Genomic DNA, 25,958 nt, shown 5'->3' on the forward strand with positions numbered 1-25,958 from the left:
TATGATGGTTTAGCTGTTCCTGTAATACATGCAGTCTTCCTGTCTCCTGCTGTAACAGATGGTATCACAGACATAAATTTGCACACACGTGTACATATATATGTGTGTGTGTGTGTATACATGTACACATGCATCATTGAAAGTTTGAATATTGGTTTGAAAATGAAAAACTGTATTTTTTTAAAAATCTGGTTCTTTTCCATTGGTCTTTTTGCTAAATCATTAATAGGATCATAAACCAACAGCAGCTGTCAGGTGGTGATTGATATACACATGCATACACACGCACACATACACACACAGTAGACATGCATTTCCTTACAGTTTCTGTTGACTAAAGTCACTCACAAGTTATTGGTTGATTCAGGACTTTAGTACAAAGCGCTTGTTTCAAGGGACTGGACCTGAAACTATGCTGGTGTGAAGTGAATTTCCCAACTACATAACCAGTCCTGTGTTTATTCTCTTAACCATGCAGCTATGTCTGTGTTTATGTACTCCATTAACTATTAACTTAGAAGGCTTCTTTGTTACTTCAACTATGTGGTCATTTAACTTCAAAGAAATACCTATTTCTTTATTACTCACAAGGGGCTAAACATAGAGGAGACAAACATGGACAGACATAGGTATTAAGTCGATTATATCGACCCCAGTGCTTAACTGGTACTTAATTTATCGACCCCGAAAGGATGAAAGGCAAAGTCGATCTCGGCGGAATTTGAACTCACAACGTAACGGCAGCCGAAATACCGCTAAGCATTTCGCTTGACGTGCTAACGATTCTGCTAGCTCGCCGCCTTATTTCAAAGAAATACCAGTGAAGTCTTTCAAATTTTACCTGTTTTAATAAAGGAAGGACTCATTGAATCACTAATTCTTAAAGTGACAAATATCAAACTCTTCAAAAACAAAATATTAAGTTTTTTTTGTGTCCTTTCTCTTAGTGAGAACATAAAATAGTTTGCAAACATATAATTGTTTTTTCTTTGCCCTAGTTTTGGACATTTCACAAATTTAAAAATCGTCTAATTTTATTAATCATAGCAATTTGTCTATCCTCCCTTTCAATCCTTAGCAACTCCCTTAAGAGAATATTAGATAATATAGTCTGAGATGCATTGTCTTAAAAAAAAACCCAGGATGGTCATGATTGGAATGCTGTCAATCATAGGTTAGCTTGATCAAGGCTGGCCTTGTGTTAAATAACAACAGTTTTAGAAAGTTCTGAATTTCCTGTCTTTCTGTTGACCCTTTTGTATTTAGATTACTCTATCAAATTTATGGCTTATTCATTTTACTTGTTTTATCTCATAGCTTTGAGATTTTAGTGTTGTGATTGCTTATTTTTAGAAAGGCATTGTAGGTAAGTGTGAGTGGCTTAACAAACAAGTGGACTATTTGGTTTAAATGCTTATGGTTAAGTTACACATAACTTAACTTTTCTGAACACGAACCATTGATTAGATTGATATAATGCATTCTGTGTAAACATTGCTTTCTTCCTATTTCTGTCTAATCATTCCATTACCTTAGAACCTCAACTCTTTGCTAAATCATGCATGTATCACGATTTTCAAGTATCTCTGCAAACAATTGGTTCTGATTTTTGATATAACTGCTGAAAATTTAGAGCTCATATTTGTAATTGTTATAGTTTATATTTAAGATCATTACTGAAGATTAAAATAGATGATATGTAAAAGAAAAATAACATTTGTTTTTCAGTAAATGAATATTTCCATAACTGTTTTTGGAGTAAATATTTATATTCTTTATGTAACATAAATAAGAAATCTTATTCCATCATCTTGTAATTTTGCCCTACCCTTTCAACATTGTTAGAAAAAAAAAATTTTTGTACTTTCTGTTGGCTCACAAAGCAGAATTTGTGGTAGCAGCAAAAATATTTTTAACTATTTAGATTTATTCCAAAACATTGCATGGTGATGCAAAGATGTGTACCCTTTCTACACATTTTTGGTTTTTACCAGTATGAGAAAATCATTTTGTTGGAAATGGTGCAAACGATGGGTTATACATGAATGGGTAATATGGAATGGTTAAAATACTGAACTTACAACAGGAAATGCTATATAGAAATGCAGATTTTGCAAATTATTCTTGGATATGTTGGGTTGTTGCCAGCAAGTTCATCAACTTAATGAGTTAAAGGTTAATATTTTTAGTATTTTACAGCTTGTTCATTAAGTGAATACCCCCCCCCCCCAGCACGTACTATGCTGATGAATAAGTAGTACACGGTTTCTGCGATTGGAGTAGTATTTTACACTTTTCTCAAGTCTACAACTGCTGAAGTAATTTTTTTTTTTTAGTACAAAGAGAAAAATATTTGAAAAATATGAAAACAAAGAGAAAAATATGATTTTTCGTATGACCACAATAGTTGAATTTCCTTGTGCCACCTTAGCTTTGGAAAGTTATCAGTTACATGATGTGTGTCTCTACCAAAAACATATAATTGAATTGTCTTTGCTTTCTATTAAGATGCAGAGGTTTCTAATAACATCAGATGTAGTCTGGAGTTCAGCATAGTAGCAGTGGCCAGTAAACAAGTACAGATGAGTAGCATGGGTCCATAAATCTTCCTTTGGTCTTGTTCTGGCACTTGTTTTAACACCGTCATGGTCAAAGCTGCTGCTTCTCCATTGAGAAGAATACTCTCTACACACAACCTAAAGAATTAGTTTTGGATAGATTATTCAAGAGAACTTCAGTATGTTGCTCCTGCTATTTAAAGTTGGAATCTATTTAGAAGAGATAAAATTTCATCAGGAAACTTAAAATGGGTAAAAAAAAAAATCTAACTCAGTTTGATTTGTCTGCTTATCTCAAATGCAATACATTTGATCAAATATTGTCCTAAAAAATGATATAACTATTACTAGATGTAATTAAATTAATTTTTATATCAGATTTGAAAACTAGCCTTTTCTTTCTTTTTTCTTTTTTATTTAGTTCAAAGAACTTGTATCAAAGAAATTCAATGCTCCTGAAGAACAGCTCTGCCTCATTTTTGCTGGAAAAATCTTAAAGGATGCTGACACATTAAGCCAGCATGGAATACATGATGGCTTAACTGTTCATCTAGTTATCAAATCCGCTAATAGAGTAAGTAACTTTTATGTTATATTGCTATTAATGATTGCTTGTCTGCTATGCTATTCAAACAGATAATGAACCAAAACATTAGCTACATTTACTTATGATTGGTAACATGAATGATCCAACTTAAAGTTGTCTCAAATGTGTATTAATTTAAGCTTTATAAATGACAGAACATGCTTACTTCCTGAGCATGAAGAAGATTTTTAAGACATTTACTAATAAACACCCTATACACAAATGAGATAGCTTCTTCATGGCTACTCATTCTGTTAGAAGTAACAGCAGCCTAATCCCCTCATTACATGTAACCTTAAAAGTTGTATATTAATCCTTTAGTATTCAAACTAGCCATATCAGGCTTGTATATTCTACCTGTTTTATGTTCAAACAGGCCAGATTCAGCCTCTCACACATACACTACACAATGTCATTCTAATAGTAAACAATCACATAGAAATCTCAAAGGTAATAGGTAATGCATGATTAATTCAAAACCATTTGAATCAATAAGCATTACACTTGGCTGAATAGTCTGAATGCTAAAAGGTCAAACAATTTAGTCCTAGTAGGACAAAGTGGTAAGAAAGGATCTACAAATGTTGAGACTCAAAGAAGGGATGACAGAGGACTGAGACTCCTAACAGTTTGCTGTGCTTGAAAAGGCATGTTAAGCTAAGTAAAAGTGTAGTTGCATACAGGCTCATCTCCTGCAACCCTCTCCAGCTGAGCATCCCTAGTTTTGTTGGCTCTTAAGTGCTGGTGCCATGTAAAAAGCACCCAGTACACTTTGTAAAGTGGTTGGTGTTAGGAAAAGCATCCAGCCATAGAAACCATGCCAAAACAGACGGAGTTTGAACAGCCCTTCAACTGGCCAGCTGTCAAACCATCCATGGAAAACGTTAAATGATGATGGAAAAAATTTTTTTAATTCAAGATAGTGGGCTAGAACTAAACAAGAAATAAACTGAAATAAAAGAAAATGAGCAGGTTTTTTTAAGTAAAATATGAATACATTCAACATACATGGAACTAAATTAGTAATAGCAAACGAGAAATTGATTTCATCCCATAAATATGTGGAAAAATTATACTTTGGTGAAAAGTGATGTTTTTCTTTTTTATATATTTTTTATTGGTTTGGTCTGGAGGAAAAGTCTGTGCCCATGGTCTTTATAGACCATCTGAAATAGGTGAAATTGACATGATGTTCTTGAACAGTTGCAAATCAATGACTGCAAGGGAAAATGTGTAGGATAGGAGTTTCAAAGGTACTCTAGGGATGTGGGGCTCAGAAGTGGTGAATTCAAGATGAGTGGCATGAGGTGAGTCTAGAGTGCCTATGTGGGTGTAGCAAGAGACCAACTATGATGCAAATCAGTCTCGGCAAATGTCTAGACTTTCACCACATGAATACTGTTTAGAAAACTGCCATAAAAAAAAGAAACCCTTTCCTTTCTTTTCTCCACTTTAAACCATAACAAAGAACCAAAGCAGTCAGCTGCTGTGTAAGGAGTGACTTAGTTTGCAGGTGTGCAGTGTATAGGGACATCATCTGCAGGTCACATAATGGTTTTGCATGAATAGCATGTACTTAGTAGGTGTTGATTTTCTCCAAGCATTTTTGACCAAACTTCTTAGAAAGAACTATAATCAGTTGCTGTGTTTCTTGTTTTGAAGGACTTTTGCAGGTTTTTTTTTTATTATCTTACCAGTTGTGTATTTTCACCACAAGGAACTCTGTAGAGAAAGCTTATTTAACAAACTTATTTCTATCTTCTCTAATTTGTGTGTGGTTTCCTAAAAGCTCAGTAATATTTATAGTGTGGCCGTGATCATTCCATTTGTTTTTGTGACTCTTCTTTTTCAGTTTCACAACTGCTGGCCTCATAAATATTAATATCGCTATTATCTCTAGATAAAATAACTCCTGGGTACTTTGTGATCAACTGTACAGTAGCATAGCTACAGTCCAAAGTGTAAACTGATAAAATTAGTAAATTTCCATGCCATCTAAAAATGTAAATCAGTAAAATAGGATTTTATAAAGGTGGGGTACAATCATGAGAGATTTTCTGGTTGGTTGTCAGGCAAGCTGTTTTCTTGTTCATGCTATTTTGTTATGAGAGTGCAATAGCATTTTAGCTGACATATCTCATAAGGGCTTAAGGAGTTAATGACTTGTTTTATAGTATTGTAAACAATGTAATGTAACTTCCTTTCAGACCTGTACTATTATTTCAAGATGATTGGTTATTGTCATCATTATCAAGGTTTTTTGTGTTTGCCTTTCCCTGCTAGCATAGCTAGGATAGCAGTTCTGAGATAATGTTTTACAGCCAAATATACTTCCTGATGCCAAGTTTTATTTATTTTTTTTTTGTCACTTCTTACAATTTGCAGAAATAAATTGTACTTAATTTTGTAACTAAGATACACAGGCTTTAATTTAAATCTATAAGTAGTCTAAATTTAAAGATTACAAACTGATTTGTCATCTCACTTTAACAGTATTATTAAGTAGCCGATAGTTTAGTTTGAGTTGATCTTCACTTAGACAGTATCAGTGGGATCTGAAAAGTGTCAGGTTGAGTTGGCTGACTAACCAGAGGTTTGATTAGTATATACAGTTTATCCAACAGTTAACCACTACATGCTACCTTTTAAAATACTTTGTGAATCAGGAGAACAAAATAGTTAGTCAAAGAAAAAGATATTAAACAAAAGGCAAGTGAAATTTAATAGACAGGTAAAATAAAGGATTCAGGTATAGTAAATTTTGTTGGGTTACTTAAAGTTCATTGCTATTGGTTCTAAGATACAAAGTTGGCATTTTTAACTAAGTAGAGTTAAGTACCAGGAAGTGGAGACTGTCAGAATTGCTGTTTCATTTTGAAAGCTGACCAAAACAGCAGGAACTGGTGTTGGCACAATATCTTCTTCAGGAACTAGCGATAAGGTTCTTCATATCTGGGTTAGCAGAAGTTGATGGCACTAAATTTTTAGATGCTGACCCTGCTGGTGCATGATTTTTAGTTACCTTTAAAATTCTGTCTTTCAAGCTAAGATGTTTTATATATTTTGAATTTTCTTTGATTAGTTTATCCTTCAACATCTAAACATTCTTTTTTCTTGTTCATCTATTAAACTGCACTGCCCTAGCATCTTTACTTATCAGCTAAATTAACTTAGGAATTCTTTCTGTTACACTTTTCTTATTTTCATCACTGTTTTCATCTTAACCATCTTCTTTCTCATAATTTTTATGACCTTACACATCTGCACGTTTTCTGAGTTAGTATAATAAGCAGCTTCTGCATTAAATCTATTTTGCAACATAGTGTCCTCCATCTTTGATGCAAGATCCTTAGCAGATGGATACAAGGCAATCTCATCAACATTGTAGACTGGATCCAGATTTAATTTTTCATCAGAAACTAACTTTGCAAACTTGTCAACAAATGCAACAGCTTCTTTGGATAGTGAATGTTTTTTGCCTAACACCACACAGTACTTTAGGGCATGTCATTGTTTGAAACAGTTACGCTAATCTTCATTACATTAACACTTGTAATCTAGTCTTTGGTCTTCATGAAAAACTATAGCTTGTTCTTTCAATAAATTCCTACACTACTTAACATCTTCACCTGTGCAGAGCTTAAACCACATTATCAGTACTTCATCCAGTTCTTAACTTTTCCTATCTTTCGTTGTTTTCCATATATGTCTTTTTTCTTTCTCTTTGCCATACACCGAAGAATTAATGCATAATTTACACTAGGTTCTCACAGAACCACCATTGAGTTTTTGAGGAGTTCAAATATATATGTCATGGATAATGTACAGTGTTTGTGTTTTATATCATAAAAAGCATTTTATGCATTGGAACCATGGCTGGAGTTAAATGTGAGCAGGTTATAATATGTGCAAAATAATAAGAATGGCTTGTCAGTATTTACAAGTTTGCACCAAAAACATATTACAACCAACACTACCAAAATAGTAGTGGCAGATTGGTGTGCTGGGTTGGAAAATTAAGTTCAGATTAATGATGGAACTGGATTATCAGTGGTTGGATTAGTGAGAGCTGACTGTATCTGGAAAAGGAGGAAGGAGTCCTGCCTTTTACCAGACAATGACAAGTTTCTCTAAACACTGTTCAAATAGCAGTGAAATATTGATATTAAGTGCTGAAAATGTTCTTGAACAGAAAGAAACCAAAATACTATTGTATAATTACTTAAATTAAATGGATGAAATATTTGCTGTAATTTCAGATGAAAATGAATCTAATTGGTAAATACTAAATTAAATCAAAAATATTTCAGATGTGTATTAACATTTAGCTGAAAAAGACAATGGAGATTGCTGGAACAGTAACATACCAAACTGAATGCCTTGTATTATCTAATTCAATTCCTAATTATTCTGAATTCAGAATTAGCAAGTCTGTTTTCTAGATTTATACATCCTGCCTCTTTAATAAATAGTTTTGTAATCATTCAAAAGAGACAGATACATCTTTTTAAAAAATGGTGTTTGCTAATTGTTGTTAATTTCTACTGTTGGTAGTTTTTTTAGGTTTTGATTGCCAAATAAAAGCATTTTTACAATGTAAAATCTCTCCTTATCTAAATCCTTCATTTCTCATTTTTTTTATGCGAGAGTCATATTTGAATTGTTAGTTAACTGACAAAACTACTCTGTGTATCATACTAAGTCTTGTACTGTGTGGTATATTGGATAAAAGGTTTGAGTTTAATTATACACATACATGCACTTGAGTACAAGCACATATACATGGCATCGATGATATTTAGTAGAAATATCATCTACTAAAATGCTTTTTTTTAAATGTATTCTACTAAATATAAACACAGTAGAGATGAGCTTGAAGAAGTATCAGCATTGCACACAGTTTTAGAAAAAATTTTGAAATGACACTACTCTACGAGATTTCAGCACACAGTGTGAATCATGTGTTGGAATACAATTGCTTATAAGTTGGTAATTCATTGAAACTAGACTTGGGTGTTAAACTTTAATGTCGCTTTCATAAATCTGTTTTGGATTAGAAAAAAATTATATTTAAAAAAAATTTTTGTAAGAGCTTTCAAATTCTGCCCCAAGCTGATTTGTGTAAACATACATGCCTATTCTACGTTGTGTTTATGAGTGAAATGCTTATAAAATGTTCAGTTCTTTTGTGTAATCAAAAACTAAATAGTATATGAATATATCAAATGAAACTATTTGACTTCCGCTTCACTGATTACTAAATTTAAGACATTATCTGCTCAAATTCTTCAAAATATATTGTGAAAGGATGGCTTGAGGCAGGTTTTCATATACCAAGAATGTATGTCAGAAAACTAGCAAGAGGAAAAGTTATGCAAACTTGTCAAACAGTTTAGAAAAATGTTAAATTATGTTTAATGATATATGATTAAAGTGGATGTTAAAATGATGATAATTTCTATTTTGTCTTTTAATTTTATTACATTTTTGTTTTTAAATTTTAGGCTGCTGCTGGTAACACTGGAGGAACCAATGGCAATAACACTTGTCCAGCAGGAGCAGGAGGTACCAGTACAAGGCCAAGCAACAATACAAGCAGTGCTAGTGCTAATATCGGAGCCACTCCTTTTGGATTAGGAGGCTTAGGAGGTTTGGCTGGTCTTGGCAATTTAGGAATGGGGTCTGCAAATTTTATGGAAATGCAACAGAGAATGCAAAGAGAGGTGTGTATCTGTTAATGTCTTTCATTTAAAAAAAAAAAAGACTTTATAAACAACAAATTTTTGTGTATAATGATTTATCATCTAAATGATTATTATTAATTATCTGTGATGCATGCTAATAAACTTATAATAGATTTGTAATGTGGGATTGAAAGTTACATGAAGGACACCTTGTTGATCCTAGTTGAGCATCAAACGCTTTGGATATGTTACTTAATTGTAAATGCTTTCTGAAAAGAATATGAACTGATTTTTGAGAGTAAATGATGATGGTTGTGTGGTGATGAGTAGAAATGAATGCATGAAAGTAGTGAGTAGTTGAGGTGATAACTTGTCATTGAGAAACAACCTTTTTATATGATTGAAGAAAAGGTTTTAGGAAGACAATGGGATTTAGGAATTCATCATCATCATCTTCGTTTAGAGTCCGCTTTCCATGCTAGCATGGGTTGGACGGTTCAACTGGGGTCTGGGAAGCCAGAAGGCTGCACCAGGCCCAGTCTGATCTGGCAATGTTTCTACGGCTGGATGCCCTTCCTAACGCCAACCACTCCGTGAGTGTAGTGGGTGCTTTTTACGTGCCACCGGCACAGGTGCCAGACGAGGCTGGCAAATGGCCACAATCGGATGGTGCTATTTACGTGCCACCAGAAAAGGATAAATTGTAAAATTAAGCAGAAATTTGAATAATAGTCTTGGTTAACAAAGGAAGAAATAGACTTTCCATAAGTCTTTCCAGATACACTGAAGATTGTGTATTATAGAGATTGGGTTGCCCATGTTCAGTCCACTACAGGGCAAAGGCCTCAGCATGTTCTCTCCACCACAGAATGACTTGAGATCTTACTGCTTCGTGAGATAATGTGTTGGAATAAATTATATAGCATTGTTATGCTAGCAATGATGTAAAGTCACTGCTTTTCATTAAAACCGAAAAGAAAGACAAACTTTTATAAGTGATTATTTAAGTGGAGCATGAGTGGAATAGAGAGAGCCTGCCTCTAGTTGATCATTGGAAAGCTACAAGGCATTCCATCAGAGACATTAAGTTTCTCTAAAGAAAGTAAATATTGGTTTGTTCGCTGGGTTTACCAACTAATATAATTCGATAGGTATCACCACCACTAGTAATTTTCTCTTAATGCTGTCTGTGCTTATTTTGTTTTTCGTTTTTATAATAAATTATTTAGTAGGTTGTTCATAAAATGAAATGTAAGTTTTGTTTTAGATTTTAACTGATTGCTGTATGTTTATGGTATCTTTTTCCTTTCTGCTGCATATATTTACAGTTAATGCAGAATCCCGAGATGTTTCGTTCCATGATGGAAAACCCATTTGTTCAACAGATGATGTCTAACCCTGACATTATGCGGCGCTTAATCACCAGTAATCCTCAAATGAGAGAGCTTATGGAAGTAAGTATTTTTTCTTAATTATACAGTTGTTCTGAATACATTCTAAAACATTTGTAGTGGGTGCTTTTTACGTGCCACCGACATGAAGGCCAGTCAGCTGGCACTGGCATTGAGCAATCTCAAATGGTGCTTTTTCACATGTCACTGGCATGGGAACCAGTCAGGTGGCACTGGCAACGATCATGCTTGAATGGTGCATTTTACGTGCCATCCACACTGGACCAGTCAGGCAGCACTGGCCTCAACCACGCTTGAGTGGTGTTTTTTACATACCACCGGCACAGGTGCCAATCAGGCAGTACTGTCATTGGCCACAACATCTTCACTCGCCTCAAAAGGTCTTTGCAAGCGCAGTTTATTGCCCAATGATTGAAAGGTACTCTTAAATGGGCTGGTTATGTTGCACTGGCATAGGTCACTGTTATGGTTTCATTTGGCTTGCCAGGTCTTCTCAAGCACAGCATATCTCCAAAGGTCTCAGTTACTTGTCATTGCATCGGTGAGGCCCAACATTCAAAGGTCGTGCTTCACCACCTCATCCCAGGTCTTCCTGGGTATACCTTTTCCACAAGTTCCCTCTACTGCTATGGTGTGACACTTTTTCACACAGCTATCCTCATCCATACACAACACATGACCATACCAGTGCAATCGTCTCTCTTGTACACCACATCTGATGTTTCTTATGTCCAACTTTTCTCTCAGGGCACTTACAGTCTGTTGTGTATGCATTCTGGCATTATACATCCAGTTGGAGCATACAAGCTTCATTCCTTGCAATCCTACACATGTCCTCAGCAGTCACGGCCCATGTTTCACTGCTATGTAGCATGGCTGTTTGCACACATGCATCATACAGTCTACCTTTTACTCTGAGCGAGAGGCCTTTTGTCACCGGCAGAGGTAGGAGCTCTCTGAATTTGGTCCAGGCTATTCTTATTCTAGCAGCTACATTCTCAGAGCAACCACCCCTGCTACTGACTTGGGTCACCTAGGTAACGGAAGCCATCAACTACTTCTAGTTTTTTCCTCTGGAATGTGATGGAATCTGTTTTTTGCACATTTTCAGTGTTAATTGCCCCTGAGCATTTACCACACAAAAACTATCTTCACAGTTAGTGTTCCTTTGATATTGCTGCACCTTTTGTATCCATAGCTTACACCGGGTACATCTTATAGAGTTTCTACCTATGCCTTTTTCTACAGATCGAGCAGGCCCATCTACCTGAAGGGATTTGTGGTTTGTCTGCCTTCCTACTTATTAAAGACTTTGGTTTTTGCTAGATTGACTCTAAAGCCCTTTGATCCTAGACCTTGCTTCCACACCTGAAACTTCTCCTCTAGTTCTTTTAGTGACTCATCTATTAGAGCAAGGTCATCAGTATAGAGAAGCTCCCAGGGGGGCATCCTGTCTTGACTTCCTCTGTTATTGCCTGGAGAACTATGATGAATAAGAGGGGCCAGATGACTGATTCTTGGTGAACCCCTACTCCTACCCGGAGTTCTTCACTACTTGTTGCCAACCTTCACCTTACTGGCAGCATCCCTGTACATGACTTGTACAGCTCTCACTAACCACTCATCTATCCCTAGTTTCTGCATTGATCATCAGATAAGGGATTGGGGGATCCTGTCAAAGGCTTTCTCCATGTCAATGAAAGCCAGGTACAGATGTTTATCTTTGGCTAGGTATTTCTCCTGCAACTGTCTTACCAGAAATATAGCATCAGTGGTGCTTTTCCCTGGGACAAACCCAAACTGCATCTCGTTTGGACTGACTCTCTTCCTAATTAGTTGGGCTATGACCCTCTCCGTGACTTTCATTACCTGATCCAACAACTTGATACCTCTGTAATTATTTGTATCTAATGCATCACCTTTACCTTTGTATTAGTTGACACTATGGTGCTGCTACACCAGTCATTGGGTATGACACCTTCATGTGTCACCTGATTGACTATTCGTGTGACTAGACTATAGCCGACACCGCCAGATATTTTGAGCATCTCTGCAGTGATTCCTGATGGGCTGGGGGCTTTCCCTATCTTCATACTGTTTTCTGCACATTTTCAGTGTTAATTGCTCCTGAGCATTTGCCACTCAAAAACTACCTTCACAGTTAGTATTCCTTTTGGGATATAGGGTAACATAATTGAAATGATCGGGTTGATAATGAGATAGAATTGGGCACTATGAAGCAGCAAAAACTCAGCCTATATATATATATCCATAGAGGATTTATGATAGTGAATTTTTTTTGTAGTGTCAGTGCGGAATTCAAGAAGAGAGATAAATCCATATATTTTTTCCTTGGTTTTTATCTGAGGATGTCAGTCTATTATAGCTTGTATTCTCCAGTTATGTAGTACATATTCTTCTCTGCTAGGTGAACTAAGGCACATTAAATAAAATATTTACTCGAAACATAAAATGCTTACAGCAGATTTGAACTTATTAAATGTTGGTAGATCAGTGCCATACGCATATAACTATTTTTGCCCTACTTACTCATTTACAAAATATATTGAATGCATTTTTTGTCGTACTAGTGTTAGAAGTTGTCAGATTCTGAATGCACATCGATTATCCACTTTGCAGAGTGTACTGGATGCATATTGTTGTGTCACCAGTACTAAAAATGTTGTCATGTCTTCAACCCAGTTATATCTCTACTTGTCGATCAACCACTTCACAAGATGTATTGGATTTACTTTATCATAGTACTAGCACTCGGTCTCTTCATTCAGGGTGCCATGAGCAATAGAGGAAATAGAGAGTGTGATTACAGAAGAACTGTAGGGAGATAAAAAAAAAAGGATTTAATGTGTTAGATAGTAGCAGCATTGGGTAAATGGCAGTTACATGGTCACAGATGGAGGAGAAAGCAAGTGATGGATAATCAGTGTTAAGGAAGTGAGGTAGATGTTAGTAAAGAATGATCTGGGGGAGAGGGGGTGGCACTAATTAATACATTATAATAGGAAGATTGAGATGTTTTTCGCCAGAGAAAATTTTACTCAGTCAAATTTTAGTTTTCTCTAGTGAAAAATTGAACCCTATTTGATGTACAACAGTGTTATCTTACTGTTAATATAATTTTTTTAAAGTAAAAAAAAGAAATATTAAGATCTGGGACATACAATTAACAACTTATTAATCTTATAACTTTAGGTTTTGTGTTTTATGGAAGACAAATAAACATTTGCTATTTTTATGGTTTTTTTTCCAGAGAAATCCTGAAATAACACATATGTTGAATAACCCTGAATTGATGAGACAGGTATGTGCTTCCAGATTCTTGTATTTGATATTGTGAAAAATGTTTTCATTGTTTCCATTTCCAAGCATCTTCACTATTTTACATTTGTTTCTTTCTATTCCTGCATGGATTGTGCACATATTTTGTAGCACAATCTCCTTCAGGAACTACAACTTCTTGAGATCAGCTTCAGCACCTTTTCTGTGTCTTGGTCTTCTTTTTCTGCAGATTCCTTCTATTTGGACACTAGGCACTTCTCTTTCAAACCATTATCCTCTATATATACCACATGTCCATACCGGTGTCGTCTTCTCTCTTGCACACATCAAATTTCTCTTATACACCTAGTTTTCTCTCAACTCATTTGTGCTGTCATTCCTGCACATTATGCATCCACTGGAGCATGCTTGCTTCATTTCTTTCCAAACTTTGTAGACAATCATTTTGTTGCCAGATGTAAATGCTCTTTGAATTTTTTTAATCCTCTTCTTTGCTTTTAGAAACCCACCTTTGTTGCAAATTAGATCATCTAAAATAATAGAAGCTATTGACTCCTATCAAACTGTCAAAACATTTGAAAGAATTTTTTATGGATGTTCTTAATGCTAACTACTGTGCATCTGTTACATAATGAAGACTTCCTTCTCTATCAACCTGCATGGAGTTTCTACCCATTTCATTTTCATATATTGAAAATGGTCACATTCTCAATGTCTAGCATTTTGCTTTCTTTTCTACTAAATAAAACTTTAGTGCTGGCTAGCCTCTTAATTGTAGGTTTTGCTTTCATATATGGAATTCCTTGAATCTTCAAGAGATCCAACTATGAGAACTAAGTCATCAGCATACAGGTATTCCTACAGACAGTTGTTCTTAAAACTCCCCCTCTACTTATGACCTGGAGAACTATAACAAACAGAAGTACTGGACTTAGCCCTGATAGACACCTACCTGTGCACTATATTGCATAACATTTCCATGTCTGTAATGAAGTTTGCCTCTCAGACCATACACACTTTACCCCAACCACATCTTGATTCATAAAAACATGTTACCTTGCAGTCCAAAACATCTTGTACCTCTGATCCTTTCATCACAGAACTTTGGCAAAGCTGTAACTCTATACTCCTGTTTTTGTTATGTATACCTGGCACCTTGATTTTGTACTTTGCTCCTGAACTTTCTTCCTGTTATTCTGGATTTGTCTCTTACTTTTGATGGCTCTTTCTACTGTATCATTCCACCACTGTCGCCTGTTTGGCTGGAGTCTTGCTCCATCCATGAACCTGGTCTGTAGATCACAGAAGGTTGTCTTGTTGACACCCCCAATATCTTCTGTTATATGTGGTTAGCTCTGTCTCCTTCTGTAGTACTTCTTTGTACCTACATTCGTTGGAGGGTTTCTGATGCAAATGGTCAGGTCATTTGCATCACAAAACTTCAAAAGCATTGGTTCCTTTTTCATTCCTGTTACAATATCCATAGCCTTCCATGTACATTAGTTATAATATCCATCATGGTGTTACCTGACATGGCCATGAAAGTGAACAGCTATGATAATAAAGCTTCTATCATTTGTTGTCAAAGTCTGCAAGAGAATCTCATTAAAACAGTTCTTTTGCTCATTTGTCTTGATTGTAGTGCTTATCTAGAAATCATTGTTGCTGCTATGTAGCTTATGACTTGTCCAAACTCAATTGTTCTGTCACTTACTCTGACAACAATATGCCTATTCTTCCCAACTCAGTATTGTTACCCACCTAGAGGAAGTTAAGAGAGTTGATGCTATCATTTGATGGTAGCTGAAGAATCTCCACTCATGGTCAAATGTCCCTACCAAACCATTCCATTTCTGTGTGCATCACTAACATAAGTGTTTGTCCTGTACATGTAATTAAGGTTTTTCATTGTATTTATGATTGTCATTATTTTGGAATGGCTTATTTGAACAGTAAGAAGAAAATCATTTATGACATTACATGGTTGGCTTTTTTCTATTTCGTAACAACAAAATTCCTGTTCAGCTTCATTTGTTTTTCAGTTATTTTTACTGTGATGAATGTTTTTATCTTCAGACATTAGAACTTGCAAGGAACCCAGCCATGTTGCAAGAGCTTATGAGAACTCAAGATCGAGCTATGAGTAATTTGGAAGTAAGTAGTTTATTCAGGACTCTCCCCACCTCAATTTTGTATGCACCAATAAGTAGCTCTGGATAACTGATTTTAGGGTGAGATTTGAAATTTTCAAATGAGTCATCAATAGTCATTTGAAGAAAGAAAAACCCCCAAAATATAAAATACATAGCAAACAACAAATTTACTGCCAATTTTTAAAAAATGATAAAACTATTTTACATACTGATAAAATAGTCACACCTCATAATACTATTGATTATTAAGATTATCAGTTGACAGCAAATTAGCTACATTATATAATGGGGAAGGGCAATGAAGATTGTGATGTTAAAGCCTTTTCCAAGAGGTTTGGTGATACAAGTATGACTAAATTTAATTAGGATTTTTTTTTCCATAATTTTCTTTTTATAATTGTTTTTTATAAGTACCAAGAAATAGCTATGGATAATTGATTTTGAGAGGAATTGTAATTAAAACCAAATATGGAGAGTTGGCACATTGTCAGATGTTTTATTTTATACTGCTCACTATAGAGGGGAAAATCTACATAGTCACTCAATCTACTAGATACAGCAGCCTAGTTTCCTTCAAAAGTAATACTCTTTAATTTAAAAACAAAATTGGTCATGTTTTGTGTAATATAGTTTGAGATATACATTGCCTTAAAAGGAAAATAGACCAGCTAGTCACAGCTTGAGTGATTTTGACTGCAATGGTGTTGGAACAGGCTTGATGTGTGGTTGAACACTTATTTTTCAGATTTAGGCTAAAGATGACAGTCTGACAAATGAAATAAATCACATTAAAACTAGGTGCAGGCATAACTGTCATTAAGAAGTCTGCTTTGCCGCTAAATGGTTTCAGGTTCAATCTTACTATACAATACCTTGGGCAAGTATCTTCTGCTGTAGTCCTGGCTTGATCAATGTTTTGTGAGTGGAATTGATAGATGAAAGTTGTATGGAAGCTCATTGCATGTGCTTGTGTGCATACAAATGTTGACGTTCCCATACTGAACTTTTCACTGTATGTAAAGGTGATATGTTTACATTCCTTCTGACATTACACCCATTTACTCCACTTTCTAAGAGATTGGAATAAAAAAAAGAATCCCTTACTTGAAAACAGGTATGGGTTAGCAATAGGAAGGGCGTTTAGATGTAAAATGCTGTGTAACATATGTCCCCTTCCTCCAAACCAGGCTAACTTGCTAAAAAATGGATGTTGAATAACTGAACAATTGGTCCTACTCAAATTGCCCGGTCCACTTTTCTTCCAATAGTGATTGTTTTTAACACAGCACATTCATACGTGTTATGAATACTACAGTAACTGGTCTATCAGCAGAGTTTGTGTGTGTGTGTGTGTGTATATATATGGTTTATAAGATTCTTTATGTGAATTTCTATGTTGAAACAAATTTTTTTGTCTCTAAGGAGAATCATTACTCCAATATATTTAACACATGCACTGGTTCAATACCACTCCTTTATCAGTCAGATGGTTAAATATCCAACTAACTGTAATTTTTTTTTTCTTTGTGAAATCACTTGTTGCTACTGGCAACCATTTTAATACATACATGCATACATACACAAGCACGTGTGCACACTGGCACGTGCACACATGCATGCACACAAGATTTCAAATGGACAAACACGGCCTCTATAATGGACTAAATCAATAGTCATTGAAAAGGTTGCAAGAAGCAACGAAAGATCTTTTAACAAACAGGACATTAAACAGTCAGTTGGGTTTAATCATTTGACTAATAATAAAGGAATGGAACTGAACCAGTGCATGTGTTAATTATATTGGCATAGTGACTCTCCCTGGGCCCACCCAAATGTGTGTGTGTGTATATACATATATATATATATATATATGTGTGTGTGTGTGTGTGATGTAAATAATATATATGCATATATACATACACATATGTACATATTTACATCTATACGTGTATGTGTGTATATATATATATATATATATATATATATATATATATTTATGCATATGTGGGCGCAGGACGTCATGAAATGTGTACAACAAAACAATACGAAGTACATGGAATATAAACTATTTTTTCGAACAACGTATGACAAATGGAAAACAAGACAAACAACATAAAGAACAGCCCTTCATCAGTTGTTGGCTGTTTTTCTACTCTCGTATTTCGAGCATTTAACAACAATATATGCTTTCTATAAAACAGTTGCTCCTGCAAAGCAAATTAAATAAAATCTGGGATTTTGCAGAGGGTCAAAATTGGTAACACAAACAGGACAGTGAAAACAAACAGGAAGGGCTGCTAAGCCTAAACGAGATTGTGGTGGCAAACGTGTAAATTAAGCCTGGACAGGAGACGGACAAGAACACATCTTCCTTGTTTCAGCTACAAAGGAGAGAAAGAAAGAAACACAAGTTAGAAGAAAGATGCTCGATGGACATGTGGGAGGCAAGTAAGCAAGGGAGGAGGAGTCAGGGTGAGAGGGTAACAGAGTAATAGGATAGAATAATGGGAGAAGAGGGGGTAAAAGAATAAGAGGAAAATGAAAGAGTAAAAAGATATATATGTTATATGTGCTACATATTGCCCTCCAGATGCTCCAAATCATGTAGGCAAGTTTGAAGACTGCCTTACAAAAATAGAAGTTCTAGTCACATTAGAACAACACATAAGTGTACTTCTTATGGGAGACTTCAATCTGCCCAATGTCAGATGGCCTGAGGGGCTTTCTCTCCCAGGAATGACATGATGCGAACAAGGACAGGTGAAGTCCCACCTGAACCTCATCAACACTTTGTATATGGAACAAATAGTACTCCAACCAACCAGGGCAGGTAACATACTGGATCTCTGCTTCACAAATAATATGGATCTCATCCATAATGTGAAAGTGACACCAACGCTACTCTCGGATCACAACATGGTAGAGCTGATCATGTACGGGCCAAAGGAAAGCATGGACATGCAGCCTACAAGAAACTCTCAGAATCTTTCCAGCTTGAACTGGAAACAAATTGAGAAAGAGATCCTCAAACAAAACTGGCCCAAATGTCTCTCCTCACTGGACATAGACATGAAACTTCAACAATACATGTCTGTAATGTAAGCCATACGCTACAAATGTGTCCTGGAGAGAAAGGCCACAGTACACAAGAACAAAATCCCCAGGGAGAGGAAAATTCTTATGAGACAGTGTACAAAAGTTTCAAATCTCCTAAACAAACAAATTGAAAGCAGTGAAAAGTCGTGCTTGAAAATACAACTGCTGGAGATTGAAAAAAATCTGCAACTCTCCCATGAAAAGTTAAGAGCAGACAAAGAAGCCTGGGCGATAGACAATATAAAATCTAACCCCAGAGCTTTCTACAAGTTTGCCAAAGAAACAGCTTCGGTGCACTGCAGAATAGGGCCACTCCTTGAAAAAGATGGTATACTCACAGGAAATCCAATGAGCAATTCAAAAGTATTTTCACTCCACCCCTAGGGCACTTTCAAGTCAGCAATCCAACTGACTTCTTTACCGCTGCAGATATAAAAACAGAAGCAACGATGATCGATTACATCAATATAAAGGAAGACGATGTAATAAGGGCTATAGATGAAATGAACCCAAATTCAGCTACTGGCCCTGATGGATTCCCAGCAATCCTTCTAAAAGTATGTAAGCGAGTACTAGCAAGACCACTGTAGTCCCTCTTTCAGAGCTTCCTTGCAACTGTCAAACTTCCAAGAAAACTGAAGGAGGATAAAAATATGCCCTATTCGTAAAGGAGGTAGCTGAGCGGAGGCCAAGAACTGCAGACCTATCAGAAGAAAACTAATCGCCTTCCTTGAAGAAAATGACTTGCTGCCTGATACCCCAACATGGTTTCCAACCAGGAAGAAGCTGCCTGACTCAGCTCTTACAACACTATGACTGGGTGCTGAAACAGTTGCTCAACCACTCAAATGTGGAAGTGATATATCTCGACTTTGTAAAGGCTTTTGATAAAGTCGATCATGGAATGATGTGTCACAAATTGTGTGATCTTGGCATAGTTGGAAAATTGGGAGAATAGCTTCATGACTTTCTGAAGGATAAAAGTCAGGTAGTAGTAGCCAATGGGGCCACCTCCTATGACACGCAAATAGTGAGCGGTGTTCTGCTTGGACAACTATTTTGTCTCTTGGTGTTTTTTTTTTCTTCTCACTATTATGAAATTGTTTTTTGAGTTATTTGTATTGATTGGGAGTTAGTAAATTGTTTACAAGTGAAATTTTTAAGTGTGTGAAAAAAATAATTTAGTTGTATTTTTGTATTATATAATGTAAGAAATGGTCAGTGCAAGTTAGTGTAGCATTTATTATTATCAGATATTTTTGCTAAATTTTGTTAACCTAATTGTTCTCTTAACTTGATTTTCTCCTTTTTTAAAGAGTATTCCAGGAGGTTTTAATGCTCTGCAGCGAATGTACCGTGATATCCAAGAGCCTATGATGAATGCTGCACAGGAGGGGTTTGGCTCTAACCCATTTGTCTCTTTGGTATCTAACTCTGGTGGTAAGTTAATATCAAAAAAAAAAAATTGTTTTTTTTTTTCACTTTATCATGTGCTACTAATATTTGTATGATATAAGGCAGCGAGCTGGCAGAATCATAAGCACACCAGGTAAAATGCTTAGTGGCATTTCATCCGTCTGTACATTCTGAGTTCAATTTCCACTGAAGTTGACTTCACCATTCAGTCTCTCTGGGGTCGGTAAAATAAGTACCACTCGAGCATGAGTCAATGTAATCAACTTGCCTTCCCCCAGAATTGCTGGCCTACTGCCAAAATTTGAAACCAAAATTAGTCTGTGGTTTCCCTTTTCCCTCGCATCCCCCTATCCTGGCCAAAAGGCAAAAAGCATCATAACGCTAAGAAATTCTTATGTGGAAACTGATAAATGAACAAAAATAAAATATGAAATGATCTTTATATGCTCAGGGTTTTAAGTATTATGGAATATTGGAGATCTTGTGTGACAGGCAAGATAAATATAACAATGTAACTGGCATACTGACACTTTATGCCAACCTTTTTTTGAGAGATTAGATCAGTGGTTCTCAACCGGGTTCATATGACCCCTGGAGATCTGTATAAAAGTTTTTGGGGTTCATACAAGCAAAGTACTAAATTGGGGATGCACAGTATATTAGGGGTCCATTAAAAAATTTTGCTTTAGATGTATTTATTGCAAGAAACAGCCAGGTTTCCTTCTCTAATGTTTTACACATAGTTCAACTTAATACAAGTGAATGTGTGAAAAACAATAAGAATTTTGAATGAAGCATCTATAAAACTAATTTTTCAACATCAAATGGCTATGGGGGTCCACTAGAACAAAATAGTAATCAAAGGGGACCATAGGTAAAAAAAATGGTTGAGTACCACTGGGTTAGAAGGTGCCTGATTGCTTTGTTGCAAAAGCTAACATGGTTGTTTGACTTATGATGAATGTTTTGTTGTTCTTGGAAAATCTGTTGCAACTCAAATGCATAAGCTTACAGCACTTAAATGGCTAACTGATTCTTTGATTATTGCCACCCACAAATACAATGTAGTAAATCTCATTATGATCATTTTCAGAATAGTTTTCCCTCTCACAAATGCAGTTCTATCTTTTATTCCAATTGGCAAATTGGGGTAGTTGTTAGAGCATGGGACAAAAATCCCTTGAGGTATTTATTCAGCTCTCTGCTAAGATCAGTTTTGACTTTAATCCTCTCTGGATTGATAAAATAAAGATATCAGTTCAGGATGGTGAATTGGGTGTCTTTAGAATATTTTGCTCTGTTGAAAATATTCAGACTGGGTTCTAAAATTTGAGAACATACTCTTTTCTTATTTTCAGAAACTCTAAAAAAATGTTAATGGTCATGAGCACTACCCATCGCTCCTTGACTAAGCAGTAAAAAGAAAAAGGGCAAAGAAAAAAAGTCATCTTTCTTTTTAAATGCAAGCATTATTACTTCTGACATAAAGAATGCACATAACAATTTTCTGCTCCTACTTTACTACTCATTAATCTAAACAAGTGAAATTTCATATAACTGTTTCCTCTAAACTTAGCAATTAAAACATGTGATCCTATTCTGAACACTTCCTTATGATAGAGCATTTTTTACACCACATAAAAAGACTGATTCTTCATTTGACCCCAATTTATAAATATGGGCTAAACTTGCTTACTGCTCTTAATATATACTGGAAATTAACAATTAAAATAAACTATAATATTTCATTAACTTTTATGGTGTGTGTGTAACTGAAAATTAATTAGCTGACGGAATTTTTGTATTTGTGGAATTTAAGATAGCCAGTATTTTATCATTGTACTCAGTGTTACTATGTCACTAAGGAAAATGTTCTAGTTTTGACAGAGAGTAGAAGCATGAAACTCTTTGTGTTGATTTTGCTTCATTAAAAATACAATGATTTAACTTTATACTTACTAATTACAATGCTTTGTGTTTCTGTATATTCAGGAGGGAGCAACCAAAACAACGAGCAGGTTGGGAGGGAAAATAACGACCCCTTGCCAAATCCTTGGACCCCTAAACCAGCAGGTGGTAGTGGGTCTACTACTGGAGGAGGGAGTGGTCCTACTCAAACTGACAGCACTAGTGGGGACTCATCAACACCCTTGGCTGGTGGACCTTTTGGTAAGCATTCATTGACGGTTATTAGTTAAAAAGCAATGGAATCTTTCAGTTTATGGTTGTCTTTATCCTATGTTATTTTTCTGGTAATAATTATGTTCATTTGTTTTGCATCCATTTCTCCTGAATTAGCATTAGTTAGATCAGGACTTATTTGAGACTGCTAGTCTCCAACCCTTATGCTTCAAGTAAGATTTTTTTGGTCATCTAAAGTGCAGAACAGCTGGTTGTAATGTCAACAAGAATTGGAAGCCCCTTATCACCATTTCACTTAGGTAGTGATAAGCATGCACATATGGGTTTCCATATGGCTTGTGTCTGCCAGTTCCACTCACAAGGCGTTGGTCAACCAGGGACTATAGTAAACACTTAACCAGGGTGCCATGTAATTTGACTGAATCCATAGTGATGTGGTTGTAAAGTGAACTTCTGAACTCCATTGCCATGACTGTCTTTGGGTAAGAAGATCTTGTTTTTGAGCAAAATAATCTAATATGAACAAAGTATTTATCAGCACAAATAGGTTTTTATGATTTGCGCTGTCTTTGGTTTCGTGCTAAACAAATGAAATGACGAGGTCAGCTTTTCTGAAAATATATATCCCATTTTTTATTGGACATTTTAAAACTCTTGGGGGAATTTAAATTAACGAAAAATTAAGAATGCCACTGAAATAGTCATGTGGTTTTAGGAATAATGAATTTTTTCTTTAAAGATAATAAAGCGTAGATTTTCGTCTTTTTTAATAATCTGGCTTTGTATTGTTTATGTCTGTTTAAATGTTTTGAAATATATAAAGATATTTAATGACAAATGTATCAGGTACAGGCTTGCCTGTATGGTTATGGAGTTTGCTTTGTTACCATGTGGTTTTGAGTGCCATCTCACTGTGAGGTACTTTGGTCAAATGTCTTCTGTCCTCTCGGGCCAACCAATGCCTTGTTAGTAAAATTGAAAGACAGAAAATGTACAGATGATTAACATGTGTGCACATGTCTGTATTTGCATGCTTATGTGTGTGTATCAGTGTGAATGCACATATTCTACAGCTACATTAAGAAAACAACATTCTCCATCAACAAATCAATCCACTGATTCTGCACTTATCAAGACAAGGGGAATAATAATAAATCCCTTTCTTGAAAAATAGCTAAGAGTTAGCAACTGATCCAATTCATGCTAGGATGGAAAAAAATACCCAAAATAAGTGAATGAGTAGATTCATAAACAGTGAAATACAGCAAATATAAATAAAAATGAATTTATTTTGTAACTACTAATTGTAGCAAAAACTACAATTTTACCCTTTACAAGTAAGTGTGTTTCTAGTATTCTTCTAATTATTGAGAATTTTACTGTAAATTTGTTTTCTTAATTTCCCTTTGGGTTTAAAAATCCAGTCAGTTATGAGTGCTGGGAAATGATTAAGGCTGCATTACATTTCTGATAGCAACTGTCTCTACATTGAGTGAACTTAGTTTCACTGAGTGTTTCAATAGTAAAGAAGGAAAGGAGTTTTTTTATCACAAAATAATTTGAAGACTTTGTTAACAGTAATGCACACAAACTATTTGTGGAACTTTTGTGTTCCAATTGGCATTAATTTAATTTAATGTGTCTGTTGTACACTTCTAACCAGTTATAAATAACTTGATATGAGTTTTACTTGCATTTTATACTTATGATGTTTGTTAACACTTTTCTAATTACAAATTCTTGTCTTTCCCCATACACTGTCACTCACTTTCATGCACACAATCTTACACTTGCTTGTTCCCATGTGTGCCTACCCACCTGTACAACCACCCATTCTCTCAATCACTCCTCTTTTATGCGCACACAAGCAGCTTTCTCTTAAAAGATTACGTGATTTGCTATTGTGTGTATGTGTGTATTATATCATCATCATTTAACGTCCATTTTCCATGATGGCATGGGTTGGACATTTATACATATATATCCACACACACATTTGTAGGATTGAACTCATTTGAAGTAAATTTATTTCTAGTTTGAATGTCTTAATTTCAATACAGGTATGTTTAATACGCCTGGTATGCAGAGTTTGCTAACACAAATGACACAGAATCCACAACTGATCCAGAATATGTTGCAAGCTCCATACATTCAAACTATGATGCAAACCATGTCCAGTAATCCTGATATGGCTCAGCAGGTATTTACTGATTTTTTTTTTTTTTCTATATATCATTCATGCTTAAAATAATTCTGCTGTCATGAATTTCATATTTATTTCATCATCTGTTAATTTTATATAAAAATTGTCTCCTTCAACTTGTTGAAAGTTTTCAAAAGTTTTTCAGTATTGATGGCTCATTTCATGTTTCAGAAAATACCATAATGACAAACAGTTCTTTGCTGTAAGTAGCAAGAGAACTAAGTGATGTATGCTATGTTTGTTACATGCTATGCTCATTATCCTCTCATATATACCATTTGATATTACTAACAGCATTTTAGGCTAGCATTATAATCCTATCCTCCATCTCATTGAATTGAATCTGATTACCTAGTTTCCATACTGGATTCTGTTCATTTCTTTTTAATTTCATGAATAATAATTCAGAGATTTGCTTGAATGTCATATCTCCTATTCCCATCTTTTCAGTTTATCATTTTAATAATCTACACTCAAAACTGTTTGCTAAGAGTTTTGAAAATAAGTATTTATGGTTTAGTAAGTGTCTTGTTAAATTCTTCAGGCATATTTAAGAAATTAATATTACTGTTTTTGGTAGGAAAAAAAAAACAGTGTGATAGTTTTGTAATTAAAAACGTTTTACTTTGTATTTTTATGTAAAGTAGTTCTAAGTACCAAGTCCCTCTCAATTTTAAACAGTACAGACAGTGCTTGTGAATTCTGAGAACTAGTGAGGCAAAGAAGGGTAATGAACCTGTTTTCACTAATTGAGTTACTTTTATATATTTCTCAAGAGTGTAATGCCCATAGAATTCTTTTTACATATTTCAGTGTATCTCATTACATGAACTACAATGGTTTTAAGGTCTTTGACATGCTTACTATATTCCTTGATCAATAATAATTTGACATATTTTAGCTGTAAAGTCTTTTCTTACTATATCAGGTAGTCATTAAGTCTACAGTTAGTATCACTATAGTAACTCTTAAGAATTATAGTTATTGTAGCAAGTCAGAAATGCAATAGTAAATTTTTGAGTCTAGTTCTTTATTTTAAGATTTTTTTTTATTTAGCTAGATTTAGAATAGATTGGAAAAAGTTTAGGGAACTGTTATCTCTGTTGGTAACAAAGGATTTTGCTTAACAATGATGATAGCTCTGTAGAGTTTCAGGAATGGGAGCAATACCATTTCTTCTTCTTCCCCCATTCCATCCCCTTTACACTTGATCTCTTTCTGAGTTAGAAATCCCTATTTTGAGTTAGATGAATTTGACCAAGTTATATGTTTACTTTTTAATCTAGTTCAGAATTTGAGAGTCCTGGTATCAAATACTGCCATTGTTAATTTTGTTTTACATCAGTTTGCATTGTTGAAATGATTTCTCTTCTTCTCACTATAAACTGACAATACTGAATATGAAAAG

The 25,958-nt window shown here is 35.1% G+C and overlaps 1 protein-coding gene across 3 annotated transcripts in view; it reads left to right on the forward strand.

Moving 5' to 3' along the window:
• Positions 1 to 25,958, forward strand: part of LOC115209086 (ubiquilin-1) — a 49,900-nt gene that overhangs the window by 13,266 nt on the left and 10,676 nt on the right. For 2 of the 3 annotated variants that reach the window (XM_029777196.2, XM_029777197.2), the window contains exons 2-9: positions 2,980 to 3,132; positions 8,649 to 8,867; positions 10,157 to 10,282; positions 13,512 to 13,562; positions 15,617 to 15,694; positions 20,106 to 20,229; positions 22,198 to 22,374; positions 24,408 to 24,547. In XM_029777196.2, coding sequence (XP_029633056.1) covers positions 2,980 to 3,132; positions 8,649 to 8,867; positions 10,157 to 10,282; positions 13,512 to 13,562; positions 15,617 to 15,694; positions 20,106 to 20,229; positions 22,198 to 22,374; positions 24,408 to 24,547 — 1,068 coding nt within the window. The remainder of the gene's footprint in view (positions 1 to 2,979; positions 3,133 to 8,648; positions 8,868 to 10,156; positions 10,283 to 13,511; positions 13,563 to 15,616; positions 15,695 to 20,105; positions 20,230 to 22,197; positions 22,375 to 24,407; positions 24,548 to 25,958) is intronic. The other variant, XM_029777198.2, reaches the window with a different exon arrangement.

This window comes from Octopus sinensis, linkage group LG3, assembly GCF_006345805.1.
Source record: "Octopus sinensis linkage group LG3, ASM634580v1, whole genome shotgun sequence".
NCBI classification, from domain to species: domain Eukaryota; kingdom Metazoa; phylum Mollusca; class Cephalopoda; order Octopoda; family Octopodidae; genus Octopus; species Octopus sinensis.